The 12,787-nt window shown below is 40.8% G+C and overlaps 1 protein-coding gene across 1 annotated transcript in view; it reads right to left on the reverse strand.

The window, feature by feature from the left end:
* HACD2 (3-hydroxyacyl-CoA dehydratase 2) overlaps positions 1-621 on the reverse strand; it is a 120,988-nt gene extending 120,367 nt beyond the window's left edge. The window contains 2 exon segments of the mRNA XM_046003289.1: positions 451-560; positions 562-621. Of these exon segments, the coding sequence (XP_045859245.1) occupies positions 451-560; positions 562-606 (155 nt within the window). The 5' untranslated portion in view covers positions 607-621.
* Positions 622-12,787: the final 12,166 nt, after the last annotated feature.

The raw sequence follows: 12,787 nt of genomic DNA on the forward strand, positions 1-12,787 counted from the left end.
TAAAGCTCAGTCTGGATTTTGAAAACAGCCGCCTAAATAAATGGTCACTCTGCAGCCACAGCTCCCTCTACTCCCCTTGGGGGAAATGGCTCGTATTCGTGACTTGCCGCCGGGTCTCTCCTCGCGCCGCAGGATAGCCGGCACGCCGCACCCCCTGACCCAGCCCAGAACGACCCCTGACCAGCGCCAGAGCGACTTTCCCCGTGCCTCCCTGGAGCCCGGGAACTCCAGCTCGGGCACACCCAGTGCCTGAGAACTTGCTCGGCCCCTCGCCCACGGGGGAGTCCCGGACAGGCACCTGGTCCGATTCGGCTGCCCACAATGCCCCGGAGCCCGGCCCCTGACACCAGCCGCCACGGCTGCCCCGCGCGCGGGCCCGGCCGCTCCGGCGGCCGCAGAGCCCCCTCCCCGACCCGGCTTACTCCCCGCCTCCCCGAGCCCCGGCCTCACCCGGCCGTCATCACCACATTGTAGATGACCAGATACGCCGTGGCCAGAGGACCTGGGCCCTTCTTTTTCCGAGCACTGCCCGCTTCGCCGGCTCCGGCCCGGGCCCCCCCCACCCCCATTCCCCTTCGTCGCTGCAGTCGCCGCCGCTGCCGCCATGTCAAGCGACCGGAACACGCTCTCCTTGCGCGAACACCGCCGCCCGGACAAGGCACCGCGAGGGGGCGGAGGGACAAGGGAGAGGCGGGGTCGAGTTCGCGGGGCGGAGCCAGAGACAGCGCCCACGGCGGCCGCCATCTTGAAAGAGGGCAAAGACACTCCTGACGCTCCCCGCCTTTCGGCTCGTTTCAAACGCCAGTGCCATCTTGGATCACGGTAATCACCGCCTCTTTACGCTCCGGGTTATACTCGCTGTCGCCATCTTGGATTATGTCAGAGTCACCTACGTCGGTAGTCCAGCAGTTTCTAACATCTGGATGCTTTGTCGTCCCTGACTGTTTCTCCCCGTATAAACTATGTCTCCATGATGGATCAAGAAAATGATGCTTTCGTTCTCCCTTTTCATCTTCTTCCAGTGGGTGATCGACAAACTGCCATTTTGGGTCAGGGTAATTGACGCCGATATCCCTTCCCATCAACCCCAGAGGCGGGCGAGGAATACGCTTTTTGGCGGGTTCTCTTTGCTCCTGAACCAGCAGCCAGGTTGAAGGTTCAGTCTTCCAAAGTTTCTTCCCTGGCTTTTAAATTTTAAGTTACTAGTACAGTGGAGAAGGTCAACGAGAAGTGGGCCCCTTTTTCTGACTAAAGTCGTACGAGTGGTCTAGGTTCCAGTGTCATTTGGGAAGGCCTGGAAGGTTCAAGTGCATCTGCCAGCCTGAAGCCGTGTGGGCTCACCCGTCGCCGAGGCGGGACGAGGACGAGGTATTTAGGTGGTCAACTAAGGGTGTGGTGCCGAGTGGAGCGAGAAACTTCCCACCCACAGTGGTCAAAAACAGAAGTGTTGGCTTAAACAGAAAACCTGTCTGGCTGAGGTAAACAGGGACGGCTTATGGAAACTGCTTCAGCCAGCCGACCCGTCTTGCTCATTAAGTGCTTTGTTCTGGATTTTTTTTTCCCCCTTTAATTTGTAAAAGGCTCCTACAGCTAATTTTCACACAGATATCTTAAACGAGTTGCTGTATACATAGTGGTATAAAATATTTATCCATTCTAGCAAGTAGAGCTTCTGTGAGGTTGCATGGGGCCCGGGGGGGGGGGGGGGGGGGGTTCTTTGCACTAAATGAGAGACAAAGTCTTCTGTCTCCCAGAGACCATAGAGAGGGAGCTGGTGGAAAATAAATCTATATTAATTGGTGAAAGGTAGTTATTGCAGTAATCCCAGCTATAGTGATAGTGGTTTAGGCCAGAGAGGTCGTGATTGAGATGATGGAAACCTGACAATTCTGGACATATTTTAAAAGAGCTGGTAAGATTTGTAGATATATTATATGTGGAGTATGAGGTAAAGGAGACATTGTGAGCAACTTGAAAGAACTGAATTGTAGAAGAAAGTATTTTGAAAGCAGAAATTGGGAGTTTTTCTTTTTTATATGTTGAATTTGAAATTTACATTAGACATCCAAGTGGAGATGTTGAGTAATCAATTACATTTAGACCAGGTGCAGGCAAAACTGTTCCTTTTGTAGGTTCCAAGGGAGAATCCATTCCTTAACTTCCTCCAGCTTCTAGAAGTTGCAGGCATTCCTTGGCTCACAAGTTACTTCAGTTTGCCGTCTCTGAACTTCCACCTGCTCTCTTGAAACAACTGACCTTTGTGATTGCATTGGGCTCAACCAGATGTTCTGGGATAATTTCCCCATAGCAAGAGTCTTAACTTCATCACACCTGCCCAGTGCCTTTTGCCATATACGTAATATTCTGGGGATTAGAATAGTGACCTATGTGGGGGCCATTATACAGCCTACCACATTCCATTGCCCCCCCAAAAAAAGACAAGCAAAAAAACCCCCAAAGACTTGAGAAAAATGATGTTATTCATTATTAAATTTGCAGGGAAAGTAAGGGATCTCCAAAGTGGGGAGAGGGCTTTTGTTGTTGGTGGTTAAGAACAGTAAATTGAAATTACAACAGTGATCAGTTAGCAAAAGCCAAAGCCAGGATTTCTCTGAGGGCAACCACTACGACCAGGGCTAGGACTGAGAGACTAACCAAGGGAGATTTCTAGGACCCCTTTTATAAGGGTGCTAATCCCATTCCTAATCACACCCTGAAGGCGCCACCTCGAAGTACGAAGTACGAGGGTGTTAGGGATCAGGATTTCAATACATGAATTTTGGGGGGACACAAACACTTAGATTAAGGTGTTATTTTCCTTGGCAAAAGGGATTTTGCAGGTGTATTTAATTCAAGGTGTTTGAGGTATAGAGATTATTCGGATTATCTGAGTAGGCTCAATGTAATCAAATGAGGGAGGCAGAAAAAGAATCCGTCAGAAGGGGAAGTGACTGTAGAAGGAAGGCAAAGAGAGATGCAATGTTTCTGGCTTTGAAGGTGGAGGCAAAGGGCTTCCAGAACCAGGAAAATGTAAGGAAATGGATTATCTCTCTAGCAAGAAATGCAGCCTCGCCAACATCTGATTTTAGCCCAGTGAGACCCGTATCAGACTTCTGACCTACGGAATTGTAAAATAATACATTCGTATTGTCTTAAGCCACTAAGCTTGTGGAAATTTTAACAGCAGCAGCATTTGGAACCTAAAATGGAACCTAAATACAGCTAATACATCTCCATCACTATCAATCAAAAGCACTCCTAGTGATAAACACGATGAAAGATTCTGTTCATTAGGAACACATAATTGTAAATGTGTACATAATTACATGACCTCTGTGCTAATGTTCCAGTTCTATGTAGAGAATAATAAAACATTATTGGGTGACATTAAGGAAGACCTAAAATAAGTGGAGGGGTACTGAGTTTGTTACCAGAGAACCTGTTCTGAACTCAGCTTCAGCTGTTTGCCACTTGAAAATCAACAACTGAGACAAGTGATGGTGGGAGAGGAAAGGTGACTTTACTCAGGAAGCTGGCAGCCTGGGAAGATGGTGGCCTCACATCTCAAAGACCATCATCACTGTCCAGGTGTAGCTGCAGGGATTTAAAGTGGATGGCAGAAGAAAAGGGAGGGAGGCTATCTCTAGGAGAAGTAGGTACCCAGGTAGTTAGTCCTATGACGACATGACCCTGAACAGACTTACTGGCATCAGCAGCAGCTACTTGAGAATGTAATCAGGCCTTATCTTCTGGCAAAGTTTGGTCCTTCACTCCTTAAGGCCAGTGGTCTACAAAGCTCAAGGAAAGTAAGTTCTGCCAAAGACCAAGGGACTTATTTAGGTCAGGAAGCAAGAAGTGCATAAGCTTGAAGCAAGTTAACCCTTAAAACTGGTTGAAGTGCTGTTACAAGTCATAAATTGAAAGACTCCATATGGTAAAAGTGACCATTCTCCCTAAATTAGTTTATAAATTACATTAGATCTCAAATCAGAATTTCCTCAGGTGGTTATTGTTGTTTGTTCATTTTGGTTTTTGTGGAAATTGATAAGGAAATTAAAATTTTACAAAGAAGTGTAAACGTTCAAAATTTGTCAAGGTATTGGGAGAATTTGATCTATAATAGACCAAGAATTATTATAAATTATAGTAAATAGGACAGTATAGTATTAGTATAGGAATGGCAAATAGGCTGATGGACCAGAATAGAGAGCCTAGGAACAGACCCAAACATATATAGTCACTTTGGGTATGACAGAGATGCTGTAGAGAAAAGATGGGCATTTCAATAAAAGCTGCTGGAACAGTTGGATATCCATATGGGGAAAAAAAATTCCCTTCCTCACAGCACACACAAAAATCATTTCTAGGCTTAAATATGAAAGACAACAATTAAAGCTTTTAAAAGTAATATAAGAGAGTATCTTTATGATCTCAAAGGTAAAGAATTTTAAAGAAGATGTAGAAAGTACCAACTGTAAATGAAAAGACTAATACATTTGACTAGATTAAAATAAAGAACTTCTTTTCATCAAAAGACAGCATAAAATTAGGGGAAAACCCCATAGAGTACAGAGTGGGAGAAGATACTTATCACACACATAATTAATAAAGGACTAGCCTTTACAACATAATGAAAACTCCTTCAAATCAATAAGGGATAATCACATTGAAAAAATGAGCAAAAGACTTGAATAGGGACTTTATCAAAGAAAAAATATGACCAATAAACATATGCAAATATCCTCAACTTCACTGGTAATCAGGGAAATGAAAATTATAACTATAGTGAGGTACTTTATAGTGAGATACATTTTAGCCATCCTCCATGGTGGCTAAAATGAAACAGTTTGAAAATACCAGTTTTTGGTGAGAACATCGTGCAGCAGAAACTCCTGAGGCCTGCTGGTGGTGTTGATGCATTCACTTCAGAAAATGGTTTGGTATTATCTAGGAAAGTCAAAGATACACATAACCCATGATTGATATTCTACTACCAAGTAGATGCCCTTGAATGCCCCTACAATACATATATCAGAATATTCAAAGAAGTTTTGTTTATTACAGCCCCACACTGAATACCGCACAACATCTTATATATAGTGGAATAAATAAGTCATGAAATGTTACACTGGGTTACCTTACAGCCATGCTTTACTTGACAACTTTGATGAATCCCATAAACATGAGTGAAAGAAGTAAGGCACAAAGGAATGTACGTAGTCTGATTCATCTAAAGTTCAAAATCAGGCCAAATGAAACTACATTTTGGGGGTATGTATACATAGGTAGTTGGAAAAACTATAAAGAAAAGCAAAGAAGTGATCACCACCAAAGTCACAGTAATGGATTCTTCTGGATTAGAACTGGCCACCTGACATGGGAGCAATTGATTATGAGGCAACCATCTCCCTCATGTTTTTATCTTCATAGAAAAGGTGACTTCTACACCAAAGGGGAATATACTAATCATTTCCAGGTTCCTATGCAATGGAGACCAACTTAGGTTAATTAGAGAGAAAAGGAATGCATTGTAAGGTCAGTGGGTAGCTCACAAAATTAATGGAAATGTTAATGAATGAGGTTTGGAACATGGACAGGAAGCCATTGGAAATTAGGCAACCAAAAAAGAGACCAGATCTATACTCAGGAAGAATCTGATTATCCAGCAGCTTCTGTCATTGGCCTGGCTACCTCTGGACATTGAATGCTTCCATTACTGGTTCTTCTACTACTCCTCAAAGATTCAAAACTGCCATTTGCTTCTCTGTGTTACTATGGGGTCAGGGTCTTAGGAGCATCGGATTAGAAGATCACATACCCAAATTCTAGAGACTTTGTTGTTGGGTTAGGGGCTATTAGCCTACACTTGAGCTTCTTTCTTGAAATTCCCTCCAAATAGTGTGTTTAGAACTGCATGGTCAGAAATGAAAGATATCTATCAAAAGGAATATGAGAAGTAAACACATATGGTCCCCACGGGAAGGAGGGAAAAGATATATGAGTAATTAAGATTTGTGAAATTCACTGGGCCATGTTTTTACTGGGGGACAAGACATTGTGCATAGTCATTGAATTGAAAGGCAGCCAGGCTTTTTCTTCCTTCTGGCTTGTAGTGTACCATTCTCTCTCTCTCTTTTTAAAAATTTTAATTCCAGTGTATTTAACATAGAGTGTTATATTAGTTTCAGGTGTACAAAATAGTAATTCAACAATTCTGTGCATTACTCAGTGCTCATTATGGTAAGTATAGTCTTAATACCCATTACTTATTTCACCTGCCCCCCTCCTCTTTGGGAACCATGAGTTTGTTCTCTATAGTTAAGAGTCTATTTTTTGGTTTATCACTTTTTTCCCCTACTTAGCTCCTTTATTTTGGTTCTTAAATTCCTCATAGGAGTGAAATCTCGTGGCATTTTTCTCTGACTGATTTATTTTAGTTAGCTTCACCCATGTTCTTGCAAGTGGCAATATTTTGTTCTTTTTTATGGATGCGTAATATTCCATTACCCACCCCCAGCCCCCTGTCTTCTTTTTCCATAATAATGCTGCAGTACACATTGGGCTGCATATATTTTTTGAATTAGTGTTTTCATATTCTTGGGTAAATAGCCAGCAGTGGAATTACTGAATCATATAGTATTTCTATTTTTTATTTTTTTGAGGAACCTCCATTCTGTTTTCCACAGCGGTTGTACCAGTTTGTATTCCCACCAACAGTGCACAAGGGTTCGTTTCACATCCTTGCCAACATTTGTTTCTTGTGTTATTGATTTTGGCCATTCTGACAGATGTGAGGTGTTATCTCATTGTGGTTTTGATTTGCATTTCCCTGATGTTAGTGCTGTTGAGCATCTTTTCTTGTGTCTGTTGGCCATATGTATGTCTTCTTTGGGAAAATGTCTCTACATGTCCTCTACCCATTTTTTTAGATTTCTCTCTATGTGTGTAGAGCTGTAGAAGTTTTTCTTATATTTTACATACTAACCCCTTATCAGATATGTCATTTACAAATATCTTTTCCCATTGAGTAAGTCATCTTTTAGTTGATTATTTCCTTTGCAGTACAGAAGCTTTTAATTTTGATGTAGTCCCAGTAGTTATTATTGCTTTTGTTTGCCCTGCCTCAGGAGACATATCTAGAAAAATGTTGCTAGGGCTGATAGAAAAATTACTGCCTGTGCCTCTTAACCTCTTATAAGGTTTTTATGGTTTCAGGTACTTAATTCATTTCGAATGTGTTTTTGTGTTTGGTGTAAGAAAGTGGTCCAGTTTCATTTTGCTAGAAGCTGTCCAGTTTCCCTACCACCATTTGTTGAAGAGATTTTTTCACATTGTATATTCTTACCCCCTTTGTCAAAGAGCAAGAGACCATAACACTGAGGGTTTATTTCTGGGGTTTCTATTCTGTTTCATTGATCTATGTGTCTATTTTTATGCCAGTACCATACTGTTTTTATTACGACACATTTGTAACATAACTTGAAATCTGGAATTGTGATACTTCTAGCTTTGTTTTGGGGGGCTTTGGTTGTTGTTGTTGTTGTTTTTTTTTTTTAAGATTTTATTTATTTATTTGACAGAGATCACAAGTAGGCGGAGAGGCAGGCAGAGAGGGAGAGGGAAGCAGGCTCCCCGCTGAGCAGAGAACCCGATGCGAGGCTCGATCCCAGGATCCTGGGATCATGACCCGAGCCAAAAGCAGAGGCTTTAACCCACTGAGCCACCCAGGTGCCCCTGGCAGGGCGGGGTGGGCGGTTTGAGATGCTTTGGCTCTTCAGGTTATTTTGTGGTGTTATACAAATTTTAGGATGTTTTCTCAAGTTCTTTGAAAAATGCTGTTGGTACTTTGATGGGGATTGCATTAAATCTGTAGATTGTTTTGGGAAGTGTGGCCATTTTAATAACATTTGTTCTACTAATCTATGAGCATGGAATGTTCTTTCCATTTCTTTGTGTCATCTTAAATTTCTTTCAGTAGTGTTTTATAATTTTCAGAGTACAGGACTTTCACCTCCTTGGCTATGTTTGTTTCTAGGTATTTTCTTATTTTTGGTGCAATTGTAAATGGGGTTGATTTCTTAATTTTGCTTTTTATAGCTTCTTTATTAGTGTATAGAAATACAACAGCTTCTGTACTTTGGTTTTGTATCCTGCAACCTTACTGAATTCATTTATCAATTCTAGCAGTTTTTTTGGTGGAATCTTTAAAGATTTCTATATATAGTATATCAACTGCAAATAGTGGAAGTTTTACTTCTTCCCTACCAATTTAGGGGCCTTTAATTTCTTTTTGTTGTCCGATTGATGTAACTAAGACTTTTGGTATATGTTGAGTAAAATTGTTGAGGATTTTTGCATCTATGTTTATCAGAGATACTGGCCTGTAGTCTCTTTTTTGAAAGCATCTTAATCTGCTTTTCTTATCAGGGCAAAGCTGGCCTCATAGAATGAATTTGGATGCTTTCCTTCCTCTCCCATTTTTTGGGATGGTTTGAGAAGAATTTTAAAATATTTTGTGCAATTCACCTGTGAAGCCATCTGGTCCTGGACTTTCATTTGTTGGGAGTTTTTTGATTATTGATTGAATTTCATTGCTGGTAATTCAGTTTTTGGAGGCTTCTATGTTTCTAGGAATTTTTGCCTTTTTTGTTTTTTTTTGGATGAGTCTGGTTAAAGGTTTACCAATTTTGTTATCTTTTCAAAGAATCAGCTCCTGGTTTCATTGATCTGTTCTGTAGTTTCTATTTTGTTTATTTCTGCTCTAATCTTTATTATTTCCTTACTTCTGCTGGATTTGGGTTTTGTTTGTTCTTTTTCTAGTTCCTTTAAGTATAAGGTTAGGTTTTTATCTGAGATTTTTCTTGCTTCTTGAGGTAGGCCTGTATTGCTATAAACTTACCTCTTAGAACCACTTTTGCTGATTCCCAAAGATTTTAAACTATTGTGTTTTCATTTAATTTGTCTCCATGTATATTTTTTATTTCCTCTTTTATTTCTTGGTTGACCCATTCATTGTTTAGTAGCATGAATTTAATCTGCATGTATTTGTAGGCTTTCCAGATTTTTTTTTCTTAAGTTTGATTTCCAGTGTCATAGCTTTATGATCAGAAAGGATGCATGATATGACTGCAGTCTTTTTGATTTTGTTAAAACTTGTTCTGTGGGTTAATATGTGATCTATTCTGGAAAATGTTCCATGTGCACTTGCAAAGAATTTTTCTGCTCTTTTAGGATGGAATGTTCTGAATATATCTGTTAAGTCCATCTGGTCCAGTGTGTCATTCAAAGACACTGTTTTCTTGCTGATTTTCTGTTTGGGTGATCTATCCATTGATGTTAAGTGGGGGTGTTAAACTCCTTCCTATTATATTACTGAATTACTTCCTTTTTGTTATTAGCTGCTTTATGTATTTGGATGCTCTTATGTTGGGTGCCTAAATAGTTAAAATTGTTATATTTTCTTGTTGGATTTTTCCCTTTGTGATTATATAATGTCTTTTTTTGTCTCTTGTTACAGTCTTTGTATTAAAGTGTATTTTGTCTGATATAAGCATTGCTATTCCCAGTTTTCTTTTCATTCCATTTGCATAATAAATGCTTCTTCATCCCTTCACTTTCAATCCTCGTGTGTCTTTAGGTCTCAAATGAGACTCTTGAAAGCAGAATATAAATGGGTCTTCCTTTTTTAATCCATTTTGTCACCCTGTGTCTTTTGATTGGAACTTTTAGTCCATTTATATTCAAAGTAATTATTGATAGGTATGTACTTAATTGTCATTTGTTATTTGGTCTTTGGTTGTTTTTGTGTTTTCCTCTGTATTTTTCTTCTCTTGCTCTCTTCTCTCATGGCTTGCTGGCTTTCTTTAGTGATATTCTAAATATCACTAATTTCTTTATGTGATATTATAAATGATATTTCTTTAGTGATATTCTATTGGATTCCTTTCTCTCTTTTGTTTTGTTTTATCTGTTTGCATATTGCTAGTCTTTGTTTAGTGATTACCATTAGATTGATATGTAACTTCTCATGTGTATAGCAGTCTCTATTAAGTTGATGGTCATTTAAGTTTGAACCCATGCTAAAAGCACTAAATTTTTACTCCTCTCCCTTCCCTGTTTTAGGTGTATTCTGTCATATTTTACCCCCTTTTATTTTGTGAATCCCTTGACTGGTTTTATAGGTATACTTAATTTTACTTCTTTTGTGCTTCCTACTTTTTTTTTTTTTTTTTACTCTTATTGTCTTTCCTTTCCACTCAGTAAATCCCATTTTACATTGCGTATAAGGCTGGTTTAGTGGTCTTTTGTTTGTCTGGGAAACTCTTTATCTTGCCTTCTATTCTGAGTGATAGCCTTGCTGGGTAGAGTATTCTTGGATGTGGGTTTTTTTTTCTTTCAGCTCTTTGAATATATCATGTGACTCCCTTTTGGACTTGAGGTTTCTGCTAAAAAATTAGCTGATAATCTTGTGGGGTTTCCCTTGTATGTAACTGTTTTGTTTTGCTTTTAAAATTCTCTCTTTATTACTACTGTTTTGCTACTTTAATTACTGTGTGTTTTGGTGTGGACCTCCTTGGGTTGATTTTGTTGGGGGCTCTCTATATCTCCTGGATCTGGATTTCTGTTTCCTTCCCCCAGATTCAGGAAGTTTTCAGCTATTATTTCTTCATATAAACTTTCTTCCCTTGGTGGGAATGCAGGCTGGTGCAGCCACTCTGGAAAACAGCACAGAGGTTCCTCAGAAAGTTGAAAAGAGAGCTATCCTATGACCCAGCAATCACTCTACTGGGTATTTATCCTAAAGATACAAAGATAGTGATCTGAAGGGGCACGTGCACCCGAATGTTTATAGCAGTGATGTCCACAATAGCCAAACTATGGAAAGAACATAGATGTCCATCAACAGATGAGTGGATAAAGAAGAATGGTATATATGTGCAATGGAATACTATGCAGCCACCAAAAGAAATGAAATCTTGCCATTTGCGACGACATGGATGGAACTAGAGGGTATTATGCTGAGCGAAATAAGTCAGTCAGAGAAAGACAATTATCATATGATCTCCCTGATATGAGGAAGTTGATAGGCAACGTGGGGGGCTTGGGGGGTAGGGAAGGAAAAAAATGAAACAAGATGGGATCAGGAGGGAGACAAACCATAAGAGACTCTTAATCTCACAAAACAAACTGAGGGTTACCAGGGGGAGGCAGGTAGGGAGAGGGAGGTTGGGTTATGGACATTGGGGAAGGTATGTGTTATGGTGAGTGCTGTGAAGTGTGTAAACCTGGCGATTCACAGACCTGTACCCTTGGGGCTAATAATACATTCTATGTTAGTAAAAAATAAAAAAATTAAAAAAATAAACTTTCTTCCCCCTCCCTATAATGCGAATGTTATTATACCTAGTGGTGTCACTTAGTTCCCTAAGTCTATTTCATTTTTTATTATTATTTTTTCTCTCTCCTGTTCAGCTTGATTGCTTTCCATTACTCTGTCCTCCAGATTGCTAATCTGTCCTGCTTCCTCTAGTCTGCTATTTATTACATCTAGTGTTTTTTAATTTCAATTAAATTAAATTTCATCTCTGATTGGGTCTTTACATTCTCTCTTTGTTGAGGTTCTCACTGAGATCCTCCACTCTTTTCTTAAGTCCAGTGAATATCTTTATGATCATTACTTTAATATCTCTATCACACGTATTACTTATCTCCATTTTGTTTAGCTCTTTTGCCATGATTTTGTTCTCTTCTTTCATTTGGAACATATTCCTCTGTATCCTCTTTTTTTCCAACTTTGTTTCTATGTGTTAGGAAAGTCAGCTATGTTTCCTGCACTTGAAAGTAGTGGCCTTGTGGAGAAGAGGTCTTATAGTACCCTGCAGTGCTAGGTCCTATATTCAACAGAACCTGGAGCTTCAGGGGTGTCTCCTATGTATGTTATGTGCACCCTGCTGTTGTGGCTGAGCTACTTTGGCCTTCAGTCCCATCCTCAGTGATGTCTCTCTTTGCCTGTTGTAGGCAGGATTTGGTCCCTGTGTTGTTAGTGGGCCAATACAGGGCTGCCTTGGACTTGAGTTGAATCAGATCATTTGTTTGCCAGAGATGTGGCAGCCACAAACTGCAGGGTGCCTTCTCTTTGTTGTTCCTTGAGAAGCTTTCTTTGGTGGGCAGGGCCTGTAATCAGACCAGATGTCTTCCTTCAACTCACTGCTGGGGCTACAGTCAGACTTTTCTGTGTGTTTATCTGCCCCTGTCCCTGGGGTAGGAGTCACTTTGGAGTGGTGCTAGCCCCTATCAGAGCTGCTTGCATAATGCTGGGCTTGTGGCACTGTTTTTGATGGACTCCAGCTAAGGGCATATTGGAAGGGGCAGGTCTGCAGGAGAATGCCAGGGCTGTGTGTCTGTGCAGTGTTAGCAAGGTTTGTTGGGTCTCTTATGGGAGGATCCTGGAGCTGAGGCCTGGCTATAAGGGGACCTGTCCACGGAAAATATGTGGGAAGGGGCACTGTTAGCCAGTTTGGTGGAGAGCCAGTTAGGTGGAGAGCATTGGTTCCTGCAGGTTTCTGTGTCTAGGCTGGGAGTTGATGGTTGGGGGGGATGGCACCCACCAGCTATTTTGTTCCTGGAGAAGTCTCCTAAGGATCCCTGCCCTTCTACCATGTGCTCTGAGATTATTAAATAAGTCTCCTCCCCATACACCCCAGGCATTTTTCAAACTGCTCTTTCTCCCTCTGTCTCCTTGGGGCTGTTTGTTATGCTATCTCTTTAAGAATGAGGACTCAGTTTC

The sequence above is a fragment of the Meles meles genome, chromosome 4 (genome assembly GCF_922984935.1).
Source record: "Meles meles chromosome 4, mMelMel3.1 paternal haplotype, whole genome shotgun sequence".
NCBI classification, from domain to species: Eukaryota; Metazoa; Chordata; class Mammalia; order Carnivora; family Mustelidae; genus Meles; species Meles meles.